The sequence below is a fragment of the Garra rufa genome, chromosome 15 (assembly GCF_049309525.1).
Source record: "Garra rufa chromosome 15, GarRuf1.0, whole genome shotgun sequence".
Classification (NCBI taxonomy): Eukaryota; Metazoa; Chordata; class Actinopteri; order Cypriniformes; family Cyprinidae; genus Garra; species Garra rufa.
This window is the reverse complement of record NC_133375.1, coordinates 19,325,728-19,352,586: the sequence shown is the minus strand read 5'-3', so window position 1 is coordinate 19,352,586 and position 26,859 is coordinate 19,325,728. Positions and strand designations below refer to the sequence as shown.

At 40.0% G+C, this 26,859-nt stretch overlaps 1 protein-coding gene across 1 annotated transcript in view; it reads left to right on the top strand.

The window, feature by feature from the left end:
* LOC141287679 (succinyl-CoA:3-ketoacid coenzyme A transferase 1, mitochondrial-like) overlaps window positions 1-25,860 on the top strand; it is a 38,667-nt gene extending 12,807 nt beyond the window's left edge. Inside the window, exon 8 of the mRNA XM_073819823.1 lies at window positions 25,702-25,860. Within this exon, the coding sequence (XP_073675924.1) occupies window positions 25,702-25,860 (159 nt within the window). The remainder of the gene's footprint in view (window positions 1-25,701) is intronic.
* Window positions 25,861-26,859: the final 999 nt, after the last annotated feature.

Below are 26,859 nucleotides of genomic sequence, written 5' to 3'. Positions count from 1 at the left end.
TAGGGAAAAAGGCAACAAGGAAGTCTGCATGTGACAAAGGTCAGAACTCCTGTTATGAAGTAGATTTTTTTCTGTTTTTATGACTGGATCCCATGATTCTGTCCATGTTTTCCACTTCGCAGTTTTCATAGTTTTTCAATTTTTTCTTATTCAAATCATATGCGGAAAATTCCTGTATTTACTCCCATCAAAATATATACAGCAAAAAATCTAAATCTTGCAATGTCAGGTTTTTCCAGCCCTAATACATTGATTGCAAATCAGACTGCTTTCGCAATGTGAAATAACAAATGTTTTTGACATGGTTGTGAATCGAGTACCTGGAGTGAACAGCTCGGATCCTCTTGCGTACACTAGTCCGTTTCCACACAGCAAGCCCAGGTAGAGCAAACTGAGCGAGAGAGAGTAAGCCATAGCTTCTGCCGTCTCCCTATACGAAGGAAAAAGAAAAATCATTATCAGTGGTGCTCCCGGATGACACCCCTCTGACAAATACTGAGCCAAAACCCCCTGAGAGCCGCAGGGCCATTGCCATCTCCACAGCTTTTCCAATTCATTTCCTCACTCCTTCACGCCAAAGCGCGTTGGCTGTTATCGCCAATAATTCTTAGCTGGTCTGTGTGAAACCCTATACGAGGACCAGACAATTAACAACCAGACACAGCCTCTGCACCGCTCAGCACTTCTAGCCATACGTGGGTTGTCATTATCTGTAGGTGACCAGGGGTCTTTTAAGCATGCAGACAGTGCGGAGGATGTTTTCACAAGCTTATACTCCGCATTTACTCTGTTAAACTACAGTATCCATTATAAAATGATGCTAGGTTGACGGAAAACTTTTCAAAATGTCAAACGTTCATGCTATCTCGGCTAAAGGTCCTGGCGAAACAGCATCTCACACGGAATGAAGGATAAAAAATTGAAACCAGCTTTGACTTATATTAGCGCTAGATGTGTGACAGAAATACTGCTGACTTCATTCTGTGATTTATGTATGTGGGGGTGATTTGTAATTTACACTTTGCACTTGGTTGAGTCTGCCGATGACCCTTGACTCTATTCCCTTGCCGCTCTTAGGTCTTATCACAATAATATTCCATAAAAGAGATAATCGTTTGTCTGAAATGGCGATGACATTGTGACATAGTGAGAAATTACTGTCACAAGCATGTAGTCTGAACAGGTTGTATCCAGCTAGCCGAAGATATGGGCTAAAAATAAGTACACTATATTTGTTTGGTCACCAGCACAAATCATAGAGAGGTCAGTGGTGCTTTGGGACTGGTGAGTCTGATATTAACTAAGCCTGTAGATTTATATAGACAGACTGATAGGAAAAATATAGTGAATTTCACTACTGTCAGGACTCTACAATTACATTTATTTTTAGGAGCACATTTCAGGAGCACCTTCTAATCGATAATAAAAAAATTGCCTTCCCATTACGAGGTGATATTTGACTCCTTAAAGTGATTTACAGGGGAATTTTGTTTTTACCTTTGTAATGGCATTTTTGGCAACTTTATTAAAAGTATGTAATGTTTTATGTCAATTTAAATATATATATTTCAAATTAAAACAACAGAATAAGAACAAGTAGAATAAGAATAAGTTAGCAGTCAAATGGAATCAGTATTAACTAAATAAATTTGTACTACAGAGGTGGCACAGAAGAACACAAAATTGGCTTGTAGGTGTATTTTCATATGTTTAATGAGGCTCAGAGGTGGCATGAGTGCAAATTCATAAATTCATGTTGAGATTAATGTTTTAAATATAAAATTTTGAATACAGAAATATTAAATGGTTAAGTGAAACTAAATCTGCCAGTAGGAGGCGGCAAATCGCTGATTTAATTACTGAATCATATCATTCATTTGATTCATTTGAACGGCTGATTCATTCAGGAATAAAGTCATTATGAATAGGAAATTGAATCATTGACTCACTAGATTTGTTTAAAAATGCACGTTTTTAAATCAGAATCAGACAATAAAAATAATAGAATAAGAAAAATTACACATATGTAAGCATAAATAGACCAAAAATAAAAATAGAAAATAATAATAATAATTGTAAAAAATAAATTGACAAATAAATATGTATGTACAGTTGTGCTATAGGTGAAAGGATGGAATGCAGGGATGTGTTAGGGTGGAGGTGGTAGCAGTAGATGTCAGATTATTCCACACATTTTTTGCACAATGGGAGGAACATTTAACTGTTCATAATTTTTTTCACCACTGCATAAATTATATAGCCAATATTTTCTTTTTACAGTTTTGTCTTGCTTTTCAAAGAAAAAAAATCTATTACAAAACAACAATTTAAAAATATATATTTAACACTGAACATTTTTAACAATCTAGTAGAAATTATACCCTACCAACAACTTAGTAAAATAATATTCTTTGGCCATTTTAAGACCTGCTTCTTGAATCAGGCATGTGTTTTTTTAAAAGTTCAAATAAATGCAGCCTTGCTGAGCAAAGGATAATGTTATAAAACCTGCAAGAAGACCTCAGTACTACTTTTTGCTGACAGCAGCAGATTTATGAATGATTCTCATCTCATCATGCAGATTTTCCTTGCGCTTTGGACTTTGAACCCTGGCTAACGAGCTCATGCAGTGCTGTCAGAATAAATACAATTTGTGCGTGTATTAGACAACATAATGTTCTGTAGTTTATTTATGGTTTATTAATGGTTTAAGGCCATTTCGCGAGTTCAGTCATCATATAGTAATCTGAAACAACCACCCCTTCCTCATCTCATACGAAGCGATACTAAACAGTCATGTGCTGTTGGTGCTTATAATGATTTTTGCATCTTTCTTAGACAGTTTTAAATGCTTCCACACTGCCCACATGTTTTCTGCATTAGTGCGTGCCTCTATTTGATCTCAGTGTTCAGTATAATTTATTCTGCCTTTTCTCTTATTCGGTCGAATAATTTCGGTTGCCGAACATTCAGTGCATCCCTAGTATTGATTATTTGAATGCTGTAATAAAATGAACAGAATTGGAAATCTAAGACTTTGTTTCTTATCAAAAGTAACAAATCACACAGCTTATTACGATTTATTGAATGGGAAGTGCGCTACAATGTTCCATTCAATAACTGAAAACAGGCTAGACTAATCGATTCTTGAGACTTAAGATTTTATATTGTTTCATAAAAATGAGTATCGATTAAAATCATTATTTTTACCCAGCCCTACTACTGGTTTGAATGTGTGTCAAGTAAATTACATTAAGTAAGTAATCAAATAATCCTAAGTGGACAATTAATAAATACAACTGACCAATAAATGTTGTTTAGACTGGCCTGTCCTAACGCGTTTCTAGATATAGTTCGATTAATGCAGAGTTCTGGCCTAAAACTTGGCTTCAAAGCTATTTTTCTTCTGCACTTGGCAGTGGATTGTTGAAAACAGCACCAGGCTATAATTTCCAAATGTGACAAAATACGCAGTCAGCAAATAACTGGCTTTGTTGCATCTGACCTGTAGCTTCACCCCATCTTAACATCTAACAATGCTAGAATAACAACATGCAGGTTTCACAAAGCCTGTCTTATTGCATTGTGATACTGCATTGGGAATTATGTATTTAGATTTACAAAAACTGACTAAAATAAAACTGATGATTTACTAGACGCAAATATTTTATAAAAGTATGCAATGGATATGTTCTCGTGAATAGATATGGCCTCAAGTCGGAGACAACAAACACGCCTCAATACAAACTCGTCTTGATCCTCTCTATTCTTCTCAAAAAGATGTCCCTTCACAGTCAGGTAGTAGAGAGGCCCCAATACTCACAGGAATGCTGCTATTATACATCACAAGAGTGTAAAATGCATTACACACCCATTTTGACAGGTTCAATGCTTATTAGCAGGTCTATGAGACCTGTATTGCATTTAGTAAAATATAATCAAAAGGCTAGAGAAAGGGAAAGAGAAGAAATTTTTGAATAAGTCATTATTTCTGTTTTCTTTGCGCACAAAAAGTATTCCCGTAGCTTTATTACATTACAGTTGAACCACTGAAGTCACATGGACAATTTTGTTAATGTCCTTACTACATTTCAGTTGCATTGCTGTCTATGCAGGGTCAGAAAGTTCTTGGATTTCATCAAAAATATCTTAATTTGTCTCTGAAGATGAACAAAGATCTTAAAGGTTTGGAACGACATGAGCGTGAGTAATTAATGACAGAATTTTCATTTTCGGAAGTACTATTATTGATGGGATAAAACAGTAAATCAGTGCAATTTTAGCCTAGAAGGAAGATTTTTGATCAAAAATACAGTAAAACACTAATATTTAAAAATGTTATTACAGTATGTTTTAGAAATTAAAGAAGGCATGTAATGGCAAAGCTGAATTTTCAGCAGTCATTACTCCAGTCTTCAGTGTCACATGATCCTTCAGAAATCATCCTAAAATGCTGATTTGGTGCTCAAGAAACATTTTAACAATTATTGTCAGAATTGCCTAATATTTAATTTATAATTTATATATTATATAGATAATCATGAGGCCAATACAAGTGCTCTGCTCTCCCTCTTTGGAGTTTGCAGTCACATACATTTCCACCATGTGGAGTGTTTGGAGATACTGGGAGGGCCAGTATAGGGTCCGACCCCACGAGGGAGTTAAAGGGGCACGGCAGTCTACACAGAGGGCCTGATTGTCCGGATAGCCATGAGAGGGAGGAGGAGAGGAACCTCCCTTAAATCCGATTGGCTGAAAGAATTTCCCGCTTCTCGAGTTCTCCACAGATTGCTCCAGCACTGCATGCGTATTAGGCAATGCTTCTCAGCCTTTAACCTCCAAAATTTGTCTGCTGTTGATAACACAGCCCATTTTGGACAACATTTACATTTTTTGCTACTTGAGCGCCATGTCTTTGAAACAAAAGTTACTGTAATGTTGCTCTTTAAAAGCTCTCAGTCATGCATCCTGTTGTATTTAGTGATGAACTTTATAGGAATCACATAAACACTTTTTTGTAGCGCAGATATTTCCAAATATATATCCGGGCAGCGTTGTACAGTGGGTTGTGCAAATAAACAGGTCTGTTTTACGTCATTCGAAATGCGTGGTTGAGCGGATGACAGCCCACAGTTTGTTCAGATTTATTTGTTGTTAAAAGCATTTAGAGCTAAACTTGATATAAATAAGAAATTATTGCAATCAGTATGGATTTCAACCGGTACTTAACATTCCACACACAGACCACAAAGACGATATAATTATGGGAAAAGATGCACCATTAACACTCTCTGGGTATCGGTGCAAGACACATAACTCAAACAAATACACAGCTAAAATAAGTGGAGTAAACAGTGTATATACAGTTGAAGTCAAAAGTTTGCATACACCTTGCAGAATTTTCTAAATGTTAATTAATTTACCAAAATAAAAGGGGTCATACAAAATGCATGTTATTTTTTATTTAGTACTGACCTGAAAAAGATATTTCACATAAAAGACGTTTACATATAGTCCATAAGAGAAAAAGGCCCTGTTCAAAAGTTTACATACACTTGATTCTTAATACGGTGTTGCTACCTGAATGACCCACAGTTGTTTTTTTTTTGTGATAGTTGTTCATGAGTTCCTTATTTGTCCCACAAATTCTTTGGTTTTTTAGAATTTTTGTGTATTTGAACCCTTTCCAGCAATGACTGTATGATTTTGAGATCCATCTTTTCACACTGAGGACAACGGAAGGAACTCATATGCAACTATAACAGAAGGTTCAAATGCTCACTGATGCTTCAGAAGGAAAAATGATACATTAAGAGCTGGGGGGTAAAAATTTTTGAATTTGAAGATCAGGGTAAATTTAATGTATTTTGTTTTCGGGAGAACATGTAAATATCTTCTGTAGCTTCTAAAGGGCAACAATAAATGAAAGAAATATGATATTTAGGCAGAATAGGAAAATTTACACATCCTCATTCCGTTCAAATGTTTACACCCCTTGCTCTTAATTCATCCTGTTTCCTTCTGAAGCATCAGTGAGCGTTTGAACCATTTGTAATAGTTGCATATGAGTTGTTATATGAGTTGCTCAGTTGTCCTCAGTGTTAATAGAATTATGTCCCTTGCCCAAGCAGCTGTACTAGCATGTTTTAAATCCACCTCCATTGTGCCAGTGCCGAAACACTCCAACCCAACATGCCTGAACGACTACCGCCCTGTAGCACTCACACCCATCATTATGAAGTGCTTCGAGCGGCTGGTCCTCTCACACCTCAAGGGCTCCCTCCAATCCACACTGGACCCACACCAGTTTGCCTACCGTGGCAATAGGAGCACAGATGATGCAGTCTCCATAGCGCTGCACTCTGTACTCACACACCTGGACAATACAAACACTTATGCACGAATGCTGTTTGTTGATTACAGCTCAGCATTCAACACTGTCAGACCATCTAAGTTAATCACTAAACTTAGAGACCTGGACGTTAACACCTCACTTTGCAACTGGGTTATGGATTTTCTGACTGACAGACCTCAGCATGTTAGATCAGGTCACATCTGTTCCTCTACCGTCACACTGAACACTGGTGTACCACAGGGCTGTGTGCTGAGCCCCTTTCTCTACTCCCTCTTCACCCACGACTGCAGGCCTGTGTATGGATCTAACACCATCATCAAGTTTGCAGGCGACACTACGGTGATCGGTCTCATCAGCAACAACGATGAGACTGCCTACAGGGAGGAGATTCAGCACCTGGCCACGTGGTGCAGACAATAATCTGCTCCTTAACACCACCAAAACCAAGGAGCTCATTGTGGACTTCAGGAAGGGAAGAAGAGGCTCACATTATCCCATCCACATCAATGGGATGACTGTTGAGTCTGTTTCATCCTTTAAGTTCCTGGGGACCCACATTTCAGAGGACCTATCCTGGACTACCAACACCTCCAGCCTGGTCAAGAAGGCTCATCAGCGCCTCTTCTTCTTGAGAACACTTAAGAAGAACCTGCTGTCCTCAGCTATCCTGGTGAACTTCTATCGCTGCACGATAGAAAGCATCCTTACGAACTGTCACAGTCTGGTACGGAAGCTGCTCTGTTGTGGAGCGTAAGGCACTGCAGCGGGTGGTAAAAACTGCCCAACGCATCATAGGGACTCCACTCCCATCCATTGAGGACATTCAGAAGAAACACTGTTTGCGTCGAGCACGCAGTATTCTTAAGGATTCCTCTCACCCCGCCCACCAACTGTTTTCTCTCCTGCCTTCCGGCAGGCGCTTCAGATGCCCAAAGACTAGAACCAGCAGACTGAGGAACAGCTTCTTTCCCAGAGCTGTCTCCTTATTGAACTCTGCCCCCCACTGACACCTTTGCCCCCCCACCCCACACACCCCTACACTACAGTCTCCCCATTACCATTGCACTACTTAATCTGTTGCACTACACTGTACATATTAGGGATGGCGAAAACTAAAAAATTTCTTGACCGACCACCGAGCCTCATTAGCCGGTTGAAACCGGTTAACCGATTAGTTTAAAATATGGTACGCTATTTGAAATAACAGCCATTTCGAGCCGCGCCTGCAATTTCGCAACTCTGTCGCATCTGGCCGCGATCACACCGAACGCGTCTTTTAGTTCTAAAAACGCGAGGCGCACAGCACTGCCTTTTTTTGGTGACTTTTAATAAAAGAGCGTGCTGCGTTTTTTTATGTTGCTAAGCAACGACCAAAACAGCTGTCCTGTCAGTCAAATCAAAGGATTATAGCGCGAGCACTCTAAAATCTTAGTTTTATGCTGTTAAGTAAACTGTCATATTAGCAGAAACCCTAAATAATACAGCTCCAGGTTACCCACGATAGACACAAAAGGTTTCTCCTCTATTTCTTGCAGTCTCCGGACTTTTTAAGCAACCGTAAAATTCCGTCACCACAACAGAAGGCCCGCCTCTCCATTCATTCGATTGGACAATGGAAAAGAACGCGAATGACGTTGGGCGTTTTTCCGCTCAGAGTTGATTTTTTTTCAACTTCATGCGCTCAGAGCGCTCCTGCAAAAACGCGAGGCGCAGCAGGCGGTGAAAACGCGAGGCGCCTGGGGCACATAAGCAGCGCGTAGAACGCTCACTGCCAACAGAAAACCATTCAAAAGAGGTGCCTCCAACTGCAAAAACGCGCTCGGTGTGATCGCGGCCTCTCTCTGCCGCTCTGCCTCCCGCACACACACACACACACACACACACACACTGCCACTCACGTCACTTTTTTAAAATCCCCTACAGCACGAAACATGAGTCCCGCAAACGCGGCGCCGAAGAGCTTGTTGTATGTAATCGTAGGACAAATGGCTCCTTAGTTTCAAATGGTTTGGGTACAAGGTGATCGCTTTGAAAATAAAGGCGTTTGTCTAGGTTAGAAGCTCATTTGAAACATTGCCACGGCTCATTTAAGAAAATGACAGCTCCGAAGAGACGCCGCTTTAGTTGAGGTAGTGCTAACCATAATAAAGAAAGATGATGATCATCATCACCTTATCGGTTACCACTGAAATGTAGATGTAATGTATTTCCAAATCTAAGCCCATCTTATGTGGAATGTTGCCTAATAGACTGCAACATGATAAAACCAATGGATAAAACAGGCACCTTCAGAATGCGTAAAAGACGCACCGGCACTTTTTTTTTTAACCGACTACCGACAACTTTGACCGGTTAACGTTGATACGGTCAACCACCGGTCAAACGGTCATCGGTTAACATCCCTAGTACATATCCATTTGTAAATGCACATTTCCATTGCACATATACATTTTGTAAATTTCTGATATGTATTTATACATTTGTAAATTATTATTTGTTAATTCCTGCTTTAGTAATCAGCTACCTGTATATTATGTTCGTATCAATCTGCAATACCTGATTATAGTTAACAACAACCTGCATACTATGCTCCTCAATTTGTACATTCTACTTGTTAATAGCGCCTGTAAATTATGTCCACAATACTTTCATCTGTAAATAATTTCCATAGTTTCTCCCTGTACATATCTCCCATTAGTGCACTTATAACTTATATAAATTATACCTATATTCTGCACTTGCTGCTTATTGCACTCCTGGTTAGACCTAAACTGCATTTCGTTGCCTTGTACTTGTACATGTGTAATGACAATAAAGTTGAATCTAATCTAATCTAATCTAATAGATGGATATCAAAATCATACAGTCATTGTTGGAAAGGGTTCAAATAGACAAAAATGCTGAAAAACCAAAGAATTTGTGGGACAAACAAGAAACTATTACACAACTATCACAAAAAAAAAAAAAAAAAAAAAAAAAAAACAGCTGCAGGATCATTCACAACACAGTGTTAAGAATCAAGTGTATGTAAAGTTTTGAACGGGTAATTTTTATAAATTCAACTATTATTTGTGTACTATATGTAAGTGTCTTTTAAAATAATATGCATTTTATATGATCCCTCTTATTTTAAATAATTAACATTTTGCAGATTGTGCAAGGTGTATGTAAACTTTTGACTTTAACTGTATTTTAAAAATGGCACTTAAGGTTCCTTGTTTTGAACCTACAAAAATCAAACATCCTGTTTTAGAAATGGCATGAAAATTACAATTACATGCCATATTTAACAAAATAATATAATATAATCAAAGTTCACTGTCTGTCAGTATTTTAATTATAATTCGCTACGACAACCCTAATAAAAAAATCTTGTGCTGGCATGCATTTCTACTTAAATGAATGACCTTTTGTGCGGAGGAAAGGTCAGAAATCACCATTTTGACACCTTAACTTCATTTAGTTCACATTTGCAAGCACCAAACTTCTGAACGCTGACTGTTGTAGGCTTTCCTAAATGAGCTACTAAGTTAACAGGTCTAGAGCTCTGTCTAACAAGCAGAAGAGTATCATTTCTGTTGGGCCAACTTCCAAGTCTAAATTAAAAACATCCAAAATTAGCAGTGAGTAATAGATGCAGAGTTTACCATTTCAAACCTGTTGATCTCTGCTATATAATAAAACGTCCAGAGTCACTGAGTCATACTCTGTTATGATGGTTCACTCCAAACAGGAAGTAATACTAAATCTGTGTGCGGTGATGTGCTCGGTCATAAACTGCTCTTAATGGCACCTATTTAGCAACTTTATATCAGCACTCAGACAATCAAGCAGAGATTAAATCTGAATGACTGAACCCATGTGCACTAAGACTAAAACCACTGTGCCTTTATCCAGTTCTTCCTAGCTCAATCCCGCTGTCAGCACATCTATGATGTAAAACAAACATTTAGGCATTGCCTTTAGCAAACTGTGCTGAAACTACCGATGATATCAGTCCATTACCGTGAATGTTGGGGTAACATGGTACTCAAATAAATATATTTGTTCAAGTAACGTACCATGTAACTTATCAAATTTACACCATATTATCCAAGTCACTTAAAAAGTACATTACTTTTCTATCTATTTACTTTAGTGTCAAATATAAATAGAGAAACACTCCCTTCCCATAACAAAGATTATTGGAATATGTTTTACAAGACAACACTATTGTAAAAACCATTGTAAAATTGACTCACCTTTAGATTTATGTGTAAAACCTTTTAAAACAATTAAGATATTTTTGATGAAATTCAAAACACAACTGACACGTTCAAGACCCAGAAAGGTAGTAAGGACATCGATAAAATAGTCAATGTGACATTAGTGGTTCAACCTTAATTTTATGAAGCTATGAGAATACTTTTTTGTGTGCAAACAAAACAAAAATAATAACTTTATTCAACAATTTCTTGAACTTGGTAGTTGCCTTGCTGTCTATGCAGGGTCCGAAAGCTCTCAGATTTCATCAAAAATATCTTAATTCGTCTTACAGGGTTGGAACGACGAGGGTGAGTAATTCATGACAGAATTTTTTTCATTTTTGGGTGAACTATCCCTTTAAAAATGACTGTGGTTAACCCAATTTTTGCATGCAAAATATGTTTTGGGGATAAAAAAATAACACTTCTAACGTAAAAACAAATGCCTAAGAACATCTTTACTGTAGAAGAGAGAGTCTTAGATAATGTAACATCATTAATTTTTACTATTTTTACCTCTAGTGTTACTACTTTTCAAATCAATGGTTTGCTTGTTCCCTAAAGAGACAGTTTACCAAAAAATGAAAATTCTGTCTTTATATACTCACCCTCAATTTGTTCCAAACCTGTATGTGTTTCTTTCATCTGTTGAAGATAAAAGAAGATATTTTGATGAATGAAACCAAACAGTTGTTGGTTCTAGTGTTGTCAAAAATATCGACATTTCGATAAATATCGATACTGAAATATCTGAACGATACCAATACTAATTTCCCGAAGTATCGATACTAGCCGAGCTGTCACTTTCACTTTTCCACAAAGGCGAGTTTACAAACACCACACGTGACCGCAGTGCCTGTCTCGTCTCATTCAAGCGTGAGGCGAATGGAAAAGGCGAGTGCGACCGACTTTTTGATGTTTGATAAAGAACACAGCAGGAGTGCTATCTGGAAATATTTTGGATATGAAACAAATGAACATGGAAAGCCGAAGTACACAAGCAAGCCAATATGTAAGAGTTGCTACAGAGCAGTGCTAACAAAAGGCGCTAACACCACTAATTTCGCAAAGCACCTGAAAGACAGACAACCGGATCTATATAAAGAAGAACTGTTCTCATTTTAACATGACTGAATCATTAAATAAGATTACCTTTTATTGTTGCTGATATGAGTGTTGTCCCGTTTTTTACCGTAGTTCGTTAATATAATCAGATTGAGGAATCTTAGACGAGTAAATACTTTAACTGCGGTCAAATGTAAATTAACTGCGCTTATTTAACTTTATTTAAAAAAAATCATTACTTAAATTCTACAATTTGTCTTAATGTCGATCCAGTGAGCAACTGAGCATTGTGAGTGATGCACGCTTGTTTGCTTGCGTGGATCGTTGATTATGAATCCGACATTAAAATCTGTTCGTCAAATAATATTAATCTATTAACCAGCATTTATGAACGATGAGCAATGCATTTGTTACAGAATATTTGAATCTTTGATAACGGTAGGTAATAAAAATACAACGGATCATGTTAGCTCTGGTCCAATAAAAAAATATTAACAGATATAACTTTGGATTTTAATTAGTTAATGTAGTAGTAAATTATAGTTTAAATTAACTGTTAACTAAGATTAATAAATGTTTTGGAAGTATTTTTCATTGTTTATTCATGTTAACTAATGTTAACAAATATCTTTTACCATTAACTTAAGTTCTAAGATTAGTTAGTTCAGTTAATTTTAAAAGTGTGGTCTGAAAAAAAAAAGTTTACGACCTACACTACCAGTTGTATTTGAACAGCAAATAAAGCATGAAACTCAAACTCAAATGAAGTTAAGAAGCTGAACAGGGCTGTAGCAGTGTACATATGCATATACTTTATTGTCATGTTCTAGACTATATTTATCTTTAAATTAAAAAAGAAATTTACCTCCTTAATATTGTGGCAGTTTTTTTCTCTGTGGTATCGAAAATCGATATTTTTCAAGGTATCGCATCGAAGTTAGAAATTCCAGTATCGTGACAACACTAGTTGGTTCCCATATGGACAAAAATACTACGAAAGTCTATAGGGACCAGCAATGGTTTGGTTACATTCTTCAAAATATCTTCTTTTGTGTGTAGTTGAAGAAATACAGTTCATACAGTTTTGGAACAACTTGAAGGTAGTGCTGGGCGATATGACGATATATATCGTGGGGACGATAGAAAAATGTCTATCGTCCTATTTCTCTTCTATCGTTTCTATCGTCTCTAACCTAATTTTATCAATTACTAAAGAAAATATTGCTTTACATAGGCTATGACAAATGTATGATAGTGTCTTGTTGCTGTGCAATGCATACTCTACCCTATAAGTGATAATCAAGAATAAAAACGAACTTTTTCACAAAGAAACTCCGTCTTGTGCGACGTGACGCTTTACGTTGTTGCGACATGCTTTAACTCGTGAGTGCTTAGCCTAAAGATGGAGACGCAAGAGGTTGAAGATGAATGCCCGGAGTCGCAACAAACTGAAACTGCTACGCAGGCAGCAGACAAGAAGTACTTTTACCGACACGTGGGGGTACGTCAGTGATTTTGTTGCATTTTGGCTTCAAGAGCTCCGACACGGAGCAGAAGACAGTCATGTGCAAACTCTGCCAAAAGACTGTTTCCGCGCCCGACGCTGACGCCTGTTTCACACATACTTCGTCTGCAGTGTGTATGCGTTGCGTATTTTTTTCCGCACCCATGTTAACGGATCAGATCGTTCACACTGCACGCGGTTGCTGTCCGGTAGTGCGTTCCAGAAGCGGGGGGTTTGCAGCAGTGGAGCGATCCTTTCGGCACAGAGTCTGTTTTTGCTGCGCTGCATGCGCTGAATTAAAGTGACAGCGCATTGTTCGCTGTAAAAATGAACATGGATTGACACGGAAATGTACCATAAATGCAGTCTACTGTGTTTCACAGTCAACACGTGGCTTTTTGGCTAGGTTTAAAATAGTGCAGTTTTAAATAAACAAGGCAACATAATAGATGCACTTGTCCAGGTAGAAAAGTTCTTTAAAATATGTTTTTTAATAAAGATTTAATACAAAAGAAAGGCACAGAGAACCGACTGCTTGTCTGTGGTAAGTTTTAATTTAAAATATTTGTGATAGCCCAATTTAAATATGAAAAGGAAGTTATAGCCTATAACCTATGCTGTGTTTAAATGTGTTGCAACTTGCTTGAGCAACTTAATATACAAATCTAGAAGTCAAGTGCATTGAATAATAGCCTACGTCGTTTATAATACGTTGAGTTTAAACGTGAATATGTCTAGTATTATTGTATTAGTGTACTGTGATAAAAGAGTATCACAATGCTGAAAAAGCACGTTTGGATTTGAAATTAAAATAACGGATAAATGGTGTGTTTGTGGTAAACACCCGCGGATCAGGAACGGACTGCAAACGCGTTCTGTGTGGAAGCAAAACGAGTCCGTGCTGCCTCTGCACCGCATAGGTAACGCACACGGACTGCATACGCACTGCAGACGGAGTATGTGTGAAACAGGCGTGATACTTTATTTTGGTTTGCAAACTTTGCACTACAAGGTTGAAAAATGTTTTGTTTATTTTTTATAATTGAGTGCTTTTCTGCTCAGAAACTTGAAATGGCTGTGCACTTTAATAAAAAAAATAGTTTATTTTGATAATACTATTTAACTATGATGTGGATAAAAAAATGTGAAGGCTACTGTAGCTCTACCTCCACCACATCTGTTGTCATTTGATACATTTATATTGCTGCACTAAAATGTATTTTTCTCATTTGTGACAGTTCAGTTAAATGACACTTCAAATAACGAATAAAAATAAAGTTGCAAAAAAAATTATGCAATGATATTTTTGTCAAACTTTTCAGAGAATAACTGAAAACGTACTTTATTTTGGTATATCGTGATATATATCGTTATCGTGATATAAAATAATCCATATCGTGATACATGATTTTTCCATATCGCCCAGCCCTACTTGAAGGTGAATAAATGATGACAGAATTTTCATTTTTCACCTAGTTATGGAGAACTAGGCCTTACAATGAGCATTCAGGCCATAGTTTTGCTGCACATCTTTCGATCATCTCTGAATTTACTGTTGCAATCTAATTCTTCAAATGTCATTAGTGCAGTACTGTAGCATAGATCTACACAGCATTTGGCTACTGTAGAAAAGAGGATATCAGACAGGATTCAACCTTTCCTATCCCGATTGATTTAGTCAGAAGACGATATGCAAAGTTCAAAGGTGACATGCAGTCAGCCCAGTTGCACAAGCAAGCAAACAGTGTGTTATGGTGAAACAAGCACAAAACCTTGTGCAAACCACTATACACGTATATACATGTGCACAGAAAAAAAATACATGTGCTGCAGTTTTGCTGGTGCACAGAGGATTTTAACTTGGTTAGACAGGGGTTTCACACTTTACTGGACTGTTCAAATAGAGATTAAAGTGCCAGCAGTAGCATATGAGAATCTTTTCGCTTTGTGATGGCATTCAGTTCTGGCTGGTGAGACCCGATCGTCTCTGCCGCTCCTATTTCACAAGGGCAGTGGAAAAGTCTGGGTCAGCAGAGCAGGCTGCTGAAGGGGGACGGAGCTACATACTGCCAAACCGAGTGTGTGTGTGTGAGGGGAGAACTGAGTTTTACGATACTGACTCTAAACAAGAAGGAGAGAGAGATATCACGCTTCCAACACCCGTGGTAAACTGAGGTCAATCGTGTTTGTGCAGAGAGTGCTTGCAAACCTGTTTGTGTTGCAAAGGTCTTCGAACGTCTAGACGTTTTTCATAGAGAGTTAAAAGCTGGTGCATCATGCTTAAACCTTAATTCTCTGTCCTGATATACAGTCTGACACCTAAGGCACATCTAAAAAAATTATGAATGTCTTTGCGTTATACGCATTTTTTTTTTTAAGAAATAGCTTCTATTCAACAAGGATGCATTACATTAAAAATGACAGCGAAAAAAACCTTCTAAAGATCCAAGCTATTTCTTTTTAAAAAAGATGATTTTAACTTTACATTCATCAAAGGATCCTAAAAGTATCATAGTTCTCACAAAATTATTAAGCAGCACAACTGTTTTTAACATTGATAATAATAAGAAATGTTTTTTACATACCAAATCAGCATATTAGAATGATTTCTGAAGGATCGTGTGACAATGAAGACTAGAATAAAGATGCTGAATATTCAGCTTTTCCATCACAGGGATAAACATTTTCAAATAAATTCAAATGGAAAACCGCTATTTTAAATTGTAAATATTTTGAACATTATTACAGTTTTTACTGGGTTTTTTTTATTTAATAAATGGAGATTTGATGAGCATAAGAGATTTCTTTCGAAAACATTAAAATATCTTACTGACCACAAACTTTTGATTGGTAATGTATAACAAAATATCAAACTGAATGACATTTGGTTTTAACAAAATGTAGCAAAAACACATTTTTTTTTTTTAAGAAACAAATTCCCACTGAGAAGTTTGTTAATTAATAAAACAATACATATGGCTGTCAGTATGTTTATTGGTAATGTGATGAAGTACAGCTGTAGTTATTCTGTTAAACACCTGTGTCAACTTAGAGCAAACTTTCACTAAATACGATTTTGAACTGGGTTAGTTAAAGGGACAGTTCACCCAAAAATGAAAATTCTGTCATTAATTACTCACCCTCATGTCGTTCCAAACCTGTAAGATCTTTGTTCATCTTCAGAAGACAAATTAAGATATTTTTGATGATAGATAGCAATATAACTGACAGTTTAACTGATATTTTAACAATGTCCTTAACTACCTTTCTGGGTCTTAAATGTGTCAGTTGGGTTGCTGTCTATTTAGGGACAGTACGTTCTCAGGTTCACAGTAAGTTCTCAGGTTTCATAAAAAAAATATATATTTTTTTTTTATCATTTGTGACCCTGCACCACAAAACCAGTCATACAGGTCAAAATACTGAGAAAATCGCCTTTGAAGTTGTCCAAATGAAGTTCTTAGCAATGCATATTACTAATCAAAAAATAGGTTTTGATATATCTATGGTAGGAAGTTTACAAAATATCTTAATGGAACATGATCTTTACTTAATATCCTAATGATTTTTGTAATAAAAGAAAAAAAATATCCTTTTGACCTATACAGTCGTGGCCAAAAGTTTTGAGAATTACATAAATATTGGAAATTGGAATAGTTGCTGCTTAAGTTTTTATAATAGCAATTTGCATATAGTCCAGAATGTTATGAAGAGTGATCAGATGAATTGCATAGTCCTTCTTTGCCATGAAAATTAACTTAATCCCGAAAAAACTTTCCCCTGCATTGTTAAGAAGGCTTCAGGGCGTCCAAGAAAGTCCAGCAAGCGCCAGGATCGTCTCCTAAAGAGGATTCAGCTGCGGGATCGGAGTGCCACCAGTGCAGAGCTTGCTCAGGAATGGCAGCAGGCAGGTGTGAGCGCATCTGCACGCACAGTGAGGCCAAGACTTTTGGAAGATGGCCTGGTGTCAAGAAGGGCAGCAGAGAAGCCACTTCTCTCCAAAAAAAAACATCAGGGACAGATTGATCTTCTGCAAAAGTATGGCGAATGGACTGCTGAGGACTGGGGCAAAGTCATATTCTCCGATGAAGCCTCTTTCCGATTGTTTGGGGCATCTGGAAAAAGGCTTGTGCGGAGAAGGTGAGCGCTACCATCAGTCCTGAGTCATGCCAACAGTAACAGAGACCATTCATGTGTGGAGTTGCTTCTCATCCAAGGGAGTGGGCTCACTCACAATTTTGCACAAAAACACAGCCATGAATAAAGAATGGTACCAAAACACCCTCCAACAGCAACTTCTTCCAACAATTCAACAACAGTTTAGTGAAGAACAATGCATTTTTCCAGCACGATGGAGCACCGTGCCATAAGGCAAAAGTGATAACTAAGTGGCTCGGGGACCAAAACGTTGAAATTTTGGGTCCATGGCCTGGAAACTCCCCAGATCTTAAAACTTGTGGTCAATCCTCAAGAGGCGGGTGGACAAACAAAAACCCACTAATTCTGACAAACTCCAAGAAGTGATTATGAAAGAATGGGTTGCTATCAGTCAGGATTTGGCCCAGAAGTTGATTGAGAGCATGCCCAGTCGAATTGCAGAGGTCCTGAAAAAGAAGAGCCAACACTGCAAATACTGACTCTTTGCATAAATGTCATGTAATTGTCGATAAAAGCCTTTGAAACGTATGAAGTGCTTGTAATTATATTTCAGTAAATCACAGAAACAACTTAAACAAAGATCTAAAAGCAGTTGAGCAGCAAACTTTGTGAAAACTAATATTTGTGTCATTCTCAAAACTTTTGGCCACGGCTGTACAATGTATTTTTGGCTATTGTTACAAATATACCTGTGCTGCTTATGACTGGTTTTGTGGTCCAGAGTTAAATTTGTGCTCTGAAGATGAACAAAGGTCTTACGGATTTGGAACAACATGAAGGCGAGTAATTAATGACAGAATTTTCATTTTTGAGTGAACTGTTCCTTTCAAAGTTAATGCATACTGGCGCAAAAAAGTGTCTCTATTTCTGGGAAAATGCACTGTTTGTTTATAGATGCTACACTTGGTTTGATATTTTACATCTAAGTAATAAAAATGAGCGTGTCCTAAAAAGCGTGCACTCACTAATATAATATCAAATCTAAATTATAAGTGTTCTCTGATCACCAGCACCTTGATCTCCTCTCTGTGTACACTGTGCATTCAGTCAACACAAAATGTTCCTGCAAGCCTGGTACACAAAAAGCAATTACCATTGGCACAGAAAACATTTAATTACAGACAAACATTAAGCTAAAACAAGTAATTCAATTTACTGATGGATGGTGACAATTTTATAATGAATAGTGAGTTTAAATGAATAATGAATTTTAGGTTCAATAGCAGCAGTACACATTTTGCAATTAGGATGTGAGAATCTACTACACCCCCAAGGAGAAACATTTCTCTTTTGAACAGTATTAAGCATTTTGCGAGCGGAAAAGCAGCTGATCAAACATCTAGTTTAACATAAGCCGTTCTGTGCACTCTGTGCCTTGAAAAGTAAATCTGTACAACCTGTAACCTTTTCCACAACAAAGAAAATAAATAGTCAGGGGATCTCCTCATGCTTTTGATCTGCTCAGAAACACTGCGAAGCAGTAGATTTACTAACTTCAGATAAATCATTCAATACATTTGAGTGTTTTAGGAATTTGCAGCACTCTTCTTGAGCTGTCATCTTAATACCCCTCACTTCATAACAAGCTCCCTATGTGCTTCATTCACAGACTCATGACCTTTCTGTTTAAGCACCTGTGAAATGGGAAATCTGATTGCAGTGCTTTTGCATCTCTTTGTTCAGGATTTTGTACAATTTCAAAGGTAATGTCATGGCTGCTTGGAAATATAATGCAGAGAGTATTGGATTTGCAAGTTTATTTCAATACCACTTCTGTCTGAAAAAGTTATGGAGGTGGTCAGAATCATTTTTATAATTTCTATTGAAAAAATATCACTGCATCATTTTACTTGGGCATCACATTAATTATGGCAGCCTTAAAAAAATCAAGATTTCAATTTCAGAGGGTCGATTTCTTTATCCAATGACATTTAGATATGTGACCCTGGACCACAAAACCAGTCGTACGTAGCCTGGGTATATTTGCAGCAGTAGCCAAAAATACATTGTATGGGTCAAAATTATCAATTTTTCTTTTATGCCAAAAATCATTAGGATATTAAGTAAAGAAAGATGTTTCATGAAGATATTTTCTAAATGTCCTACCATAAATATATCGAAACATAATTTGTTTGATTAGTAATATGCATTGCTAAGAACTTCATTTGGACAACTTTAAAGGCGATTTTCTTAATATTTAGATTTTTTGCGCCCTTAGATTCCAGATATTCAAATCCTAAAGCTTATTTATTCAGCTTTCAGATTATGTATAAATCTCAATTTTAAAAAATTGACCCTTGTGACTAGTTTTGTGGTCCTGGGTCACATATGAATATGAATATGAATATAATATGAATACTGCAAAAGTACATCTAGCTATTTAAATACATTTAATTCTAACAGTTTTAAATTAAATGCTGCATGTTCTATTTTACATTAGAAAAAAACAAAGCACAAAAACACACATTTGTTGAACCAGTCGTAAGTAGCCCGGGTATATTTCTAGCAATAGCCAAAAATACATTGTATGGGTCAAAATTATCAATTTTTCTTTTATGCCAAAAATCTTTAGGATATTAAGTAATGAAGATATTTTGTAAATTTTCTACCATAAATATATCGAAACATAATTTTTGACATTTGGACAACTTTAAAGATGATTTTCTCAGTATTTAGATTTTTTTTTGGACCCTCAGATTCCAGATATTTAACATACAAAACATACATCAAAGGAAAGCTTATTTATTCAGCTTTCAGATGATGTATAAATCTCAATAAATAAAAAAACAACAACATTATGACTGGTTTTGTGGTCCAGGGTCACATATAATAAATTTTAAATACATTTAAATAGTTTTAAATTAAATTAAATGCTGCTTCATATTCTTATTTAACATTAGAGAAATAAAGCACAAAAACACAATTGTTGAAACAGTAAAGAAATACCAGCTGCTTTACATATTCTCATATCTCTCAAGTGGACTTGACACTCCTGAAGTGCCCTCAAGTGTGTCAAACCTGCGGAAAACACCTGTATGACAGACGCAGCGTGTATAAATCCAGCTGTCACGCAAATTCATAACAGGAATAAACAGCAAATGTGTCCATTAATTCCCGCTCTGTTTAACTTGTTACTCTGGCCTTGATTTAACGAGGGTAATAAATATTTTCAAACAATTTTCGCAGCCGACAAGCCACCTGAGTCCCTTTATAAACATTTTGGGACGTGCGTAAACTACATATCTGCCGTATTCCCACTCAAGTTTAGTCGACAGGGCAACATCAAATGAGAAGGAAAAAGATTACTTAATATCAAAGGACTTTTAAACTGCTTGGGGAACACGCAAAAGTGCTCGATTTCGCAAACTGTTTACTGCCCTGTGTTCCACGATCTCCTCTGCACACCCCTTTAACCCCAACGTGCAGCCCAACTAAAACACTTAAAATAAAGATATTCCTGTGCATATCATGCAAGAACACTTGATAGGAAGACAGCGAAACTCACTGAGCTCCAGAGAAGTTGTCCGCGAGGAAAATCGGTGGCGAGTTTCTACTTTTTCAACTGTTCGTTCATCCGGATCAACAGACTTGCTTGTTGTGGGTCTCTCGATATTCTCCCCTTTTAAAACGGTGCAAAAACGTGGTCAGATCAAAGTAAAAAAACACCCGAACATCTTTTCGGGAATACTGCTGAACGCGTTGCGAGGTTTTCAGGTATAACGCGCTGAAAAGTGTTGACAGGGATTTGTTCTGAGGGAGTGGGGGCACAGCGCGTATCCTGAAGGGTCTCACGTTGACTGCGTAGCACTTCAAGTCTTCAGATTCACATTTACTGGTCTCGAGCAGTGTCACGGGCTCGCGCCCCCTGTCGACAGATATTCGAGTCCTGGCGCGAGCTGCGAAATATAGCGGTCTCCCACGCGCTGAACGCGCGCAACATCCAAAACACTCACGCCGCATAAAACCGAGTGAGTTTAACCAAAAATAGATCACTCGCGGAGAGTGTCTTATTGTTGTTTTTAAAAGTCAGCACTGGTTACGTTTTGTCCCATTTGGCCAGTTTTCTGAGAGAGCCAGCGTTTTTGAGGGAGATTAGTCACTCTTTTGGTCACTTATTTGGAAGAGGACGCACTGCTTACTCTCTTCAGCCAGTTTTTAAAGACAGCCGGCTCAGGGCACACTTTTGGTCACTTATCAGGGAGAGCGGACACTGGTTGCTCTTTTTAGTTATTTGTGACCCTGGACCACAAAACCTTCTTAAGTAGCATGGGTATATTTGTAGCAATAGCCAAAAATACATTGTATGGGTCAAAATGATCGTTTCGTCTTTTATGCCAAAAATCATTAGGAAATTAAGTAAAGATCATGTTCCATGCAGATATTTTGTAAATTTCCTACCGTAGATATATCAAAACCTAATTTTTGATAAGTAATATGCATTGCTAAAAACTTTAAAGGTGATTTTTTTATCAATATTCAGATTTTCAAATAGTTGTATCTCGGCCAAATATTGTCCTATCCTAACAAACCATACATCAATGGAAAGCTTTCAGATGATGTATAAATCTTAATAAAAAATACCCTTATGACTGGTTTTGTGGTCCAGGGTCACATTTAATTGGACAGTTTTCACTTTTTTTTAAGACAGCACTGGTCACTCTTTTGTGTGCTGATGATACACTGGGTGACTTTTTGAGCAATGTTGCCGGGCAACTTTGGCAAATGTTGCCGTAAACGGGCAGCCAGGTGTGATACAGAACCCACAACAGATCTAAATTTTCCAGATAGAAATGTGTTACCCATTTTTAATGAGAAAGTGCCCAAGCAACATTGCTCAAAAAAAGTTGCCCGATAAAATTGCTCAAAAAGTTGCCCAGTGTATCATAATTTGGCAACAATGGCAACACTTTTCTGTCACTTTGGTCAGTTTGTTTAAGCAAGACTGTGACGAGAAATAAGTGCAGGAAGCAATTGCAGGTGAAAACAGATATTTATTGAAAGACGATGAGGTGAACACAAAACTCCGTGGTGGTGATGTCTCTCGGCTGGGTGGCGCAGGGGCTAGATGGCTGGTGATGACGTGGCATGAATCTCCCGTGATGAAAGTAGACTCCAGTGATGATCAACGACGAAATACACAATCCACAATGAAACAAGACCAAGACAAACCGACGACACAGTCCAACATCCAGATCAACTGTCAGACAGGGAAGAAGAGAATTAGGTGAGTATAAGTAGCTGATGGTAATGCGTGACACCTGGTGCGGGGACTGATTAGCAGCTGAATCGAATGAGCATGACGTAACCACAGAAAGACACCAAATCACGAGACCTGAGAACACGGCAGATGCATGAACCGTGACAGTACCCCCTCTCCTAGGAACGTCCCCTGACGTTCCCAGACTCCTTTACCTGTTGATTGAAATCATCAATAAGGGAGTGATCCAGAATGTCTCTGGCAGGCACCCAACTTCTCTCCTCCGGACCGTAACCTTCCCAGTCCACCAAGTACTGAAATCCGCGTCCCCTCCGCCTAGAGTCCAGAATACGATTAACCGAATAGGTGGGTTCCCCGTCTACGAGCCGCGGCGGTGGGGGAACCGGGACTGGCGGATTAATGCGTGCAAAAAAAACGGTTTTAATTTTGGACACATGGAACACGGGATGAATTCTCCTGTATGCTGGAGGGAGGTTGAGGCGGACTGCCACTGGACTAATGATTTTGGTGACAGAAAACAGGCCAATGAATTTGGGAGCAAGCTTATTCAATACGGAGAGGAATGTTCTTAGTAGAAAGCCACACTTTAGAACCGACGACGTATACGGGAGGCCTAGACCGGTGGCGATCGGCTTTGACCTTGGTGCGCGCTCCCACCTGGACTAGAGTCTCACGAGCTCTAGTCCAGGTGCGATGGCACCTCTGGACGAAGGCGTGAGCGGAGGAGACCGCGACTTCGGATTCCAGACTGGGAAAAATTGGTGGCTGGTACCCTATACTACATTCAAATGGGGATAGGCCCATGGATGATACTGGTAAGGAATTGTGTGCGTACTCCACCATCGAAAGCTGCTGGCTCCAGGAGAAAGGATTTCTAGTGACCATACATCGCAACGTTCTCTCCAGATCCTGGTTGGCTCTCTCAGTTTGCCCATTGCTTTGAGGATGGAACCCCGAAGAGAGACTAACAGTTGCCCCCAGAAGTTTACAAAATTCTCGCCAAAATTTGGACACAAATTGGGGTCCTCTGTCGGAGACCACGTCCGTCGGGAGGCCATGTAACCAAAAGACGTGGTCCACGACTGCCAACGCTGTCTCCTTGGCTGAAGGTAATTTGGGCAAGGGAATGAAATGAACCGCCTTCAAGAACCGGTCCACCACGGTCAAAACTACCGTGTTACCCTGGGAGGGTGGGAGGGCGGTAACAAAATCTAGCGTGATGTGGGACCAGGGTCTCGAAGGGATTGGCAGTGGTTGTAGGAGCCCATCTGGGGGTCTGTTAGAAGTCTTACCAGTGGCACAAACTGAGCAAGCCAAAACAAAACTACGAACGTCACGAGCCATAAGTGGCCACCAAAATCTTTGCTTGACCAAATGTAAGGTGCGACTAACCCCTGGATGACACGCCACATTGGAACAATGTCCCCACTGGATAACTTCGGACCGTAGACTCTCTGGCACAAACAAACGGTTCGGTGGGCAACCGACCGGAGGCGTTACCCCATGTAAGGCTGTCTTAACCTTCGATTCGACCTCCCAAATGAGGGCAGAGACAATAAGTGTCTCGGGAAAAATACCCTCGGGAGTGGACGGGCGATTGGAGCGGTCAAAAATACGTGATAAAGAATCGGGTTTAACGTTTTTGGAACCCGGGCGGTACGAAAGGGTAAAGTCAAAACGTCCGAAAAAAAGTGCCCACCGAGCCTGCCTAGAGTTCAGTCTTTTAGCAGTTCTAATGTATTCTAGGTTCTTATGGTCGGTCCAAACGATAAAAGGTACCCCCGAGCCCTCCAACCAGTGACGCCACTCTTCCAATGCTAGTTTGACTGCCAACAGCTCTCTGTTACCAATATCATAATTTAACTCGGCTGACGACATACGATGTGAGAAAAACGCGCAGGGATGCATCTTGTTGTCCGAGGGTGAGCGCTGGGAAAGCACCGCACCTACCCCCACCTCTGACGCATCGACCTCCACCACGAACTGACGTGATGGATCAGGGGTGACGAGAATGGGGGCCGAAACGAAGCGGCTCTTGAGGTTGGCAAACGCAGCTTCCGCTGCGTCTGACCACCTGAACGCCATTCTGGGGGAGGTCAAGGCAGTCAGAGGCGCGGCTAGTTGGCTGTAATTGCGAATAAAACGCCGGTAAAAATTGGCGAAGCCCAGGAACCTCTGCAGGGCCTTACGGGAATCTGGGCTTGGCCAATCCACCACAGCCTTGATCTTCTCGGGATCCATGCGCATACCCTCGGCCGACACAATGTACCCTAGGAAAGGGACAGACTGTGCATGAAAATCGCATTTCTCCGCCTTGACAAAAAGCCCATTCTCTAACAGCCTTTGAAGCACTCGTCTGACGTGCTGAACGTGTTTCTGGAGAGAAGAGGAAAAAATCAATATGTCGTCCAGGTAGACATATATGAATTGATCGACCATGTCTCTCAATACGTCATTGACGAGTGCCTGGGGAGTTGGACAAACCGAAGGGCATGACCAAATATTCAAAGTGCCCCCTGGGGGTATTAAAGGCGGTCTTCCATTCATCTCCCCTCCTGATGCAGACCAAATGATAAGAGTTCCTTAAGTCCAATTTAGTGAAGACCGACGCTCCCTGCAACCTCTCGAAAGCTGAAGATATCAACAGCAAAGGGTAGGTGTTTTTTACCGTGATATTATTCAGCCCCCGGTAATCAATACAAGGTCGCAGAGATCCGTCTTTCTTCCCCACAAAAAAGAACCCCGCCCCCACTGGAAAAGAGGAGGGTCGAATGAACCCGGCTGCTAGAGAATCAGAAATGTATTTCTCCATAGCCTCTCTCTCAGGAACAGAAAGAGAGTATAATTTGCCCTTAGGCGGAGACGTACCTGGCAGTAAGTCTATAGCACAGTCATAGGGACGGTGAGGAGGGAGAGAAGCAGCCCGAGACTTACTGAACACTTCCATCAGATCGAGGTACTCCGCGGGCACGTTACACAGATCCGCCGCCTTCTCCTGAAACACAGAACCAGAAACAGACGGACAAGCAGACACAAGACAAGACTCATGACTCTTAATGCTCCACTCAGACACCGATTTCAGCTGCCAATCAATCCGTGGGTTGTGTTTGATGAGCCAGGGATGTCCTAATACAACGGGTGCATGTGGTGAGTCCAGGATGTAGAAAGGGATACTCTCACGGTGGTTACCTTACACCATGAGAGTGATGGGTTCCGTGATGGAGGTGATGGTGGGAAGGGTCTGGCCATTGAGTGCGTGGACTGCAATAAAATTGGTGAGGGGGAGGAGGGGAACATGATTCTGACGAGCAAATGAAAAATCTATGAAGTTACCTTCTGCCCCCGAATCCAGCAGTGCAGTGCAGTGAAGGTCCTGATGGTGCCATCTAAGCCTAACCGGGAGGAGCGTGGAGGTAGATCTGGACGAGGTCTTGGTAGCGGAGATCCCACCCGACAGTAGCCCCATATTTACTGCCGGGCTGGCCCTTTTACCGGGCAGCTAAAGGCAAAATGCCCCGCTGCCCCACAGTACAGACAAAGGCCTTGAGATCTCCGCCTCTCCCTCGCCTCCCGAGTAAGCCGAGCTCGACCCACCTGCATGGGCTTGTGATCGTCAACCGGACTGACCGCGTCACTGCTGCTGGCTCGAGATGGGGGTCCCTCCCCAGGGGGAAGCCGAGCGGGTAACCACCGCCGCTCGGCTCGGGAGAGTCGAGCGTCTACCCGCAGTGCCAGATCGATGAGGCCGTTGAGATCTGCGGGTAGATCCAGGGCGTAGATCTCTCGTTGGACGCGATCAGCCAGCCCATGCAAGAACATGTCCCACTGCGCCTCCTCGTTCCATCGACACTCCGCCGCCAGGGTGCGAAATTCGATAGAATAGTCTGAGACGGATCTCTCCCCCTGTCTGAGATCCGTCAACCTCCGCGCGGCCTCCTTCCCCGTGGCCGCGCGGTCGAACACCCTTTTCATCTCGGCGGAGAGCGCCGAGAACGAGGCACAACACGGATCTTGATTCTCCCATACCGCCGTGCCCCAAAGGGCCGCCTTCCCCGTTAACAGGGTGAGCGCGAACGCCACCTTGCTTTCCTCACTAGGGAAAGTGCGGGGTTGAAGAGAAAAATGCATGGAGCATCTAGTGAGGAAACCCCGGCAGAAGTTCGGCTCACCGCTGTAAAGCTCCGGTGGGGGAAGGCGGGGCTCGGGTTGATGAGCAGCCCCAGATGGTTCTGGAGGGGCGATTGGAGCAGGCGGCATGGGTGGTGGGAGTGGCGCAGCGGGAAGTTGCAAGTGTTGCATCCGCTGGGTCAGCTCG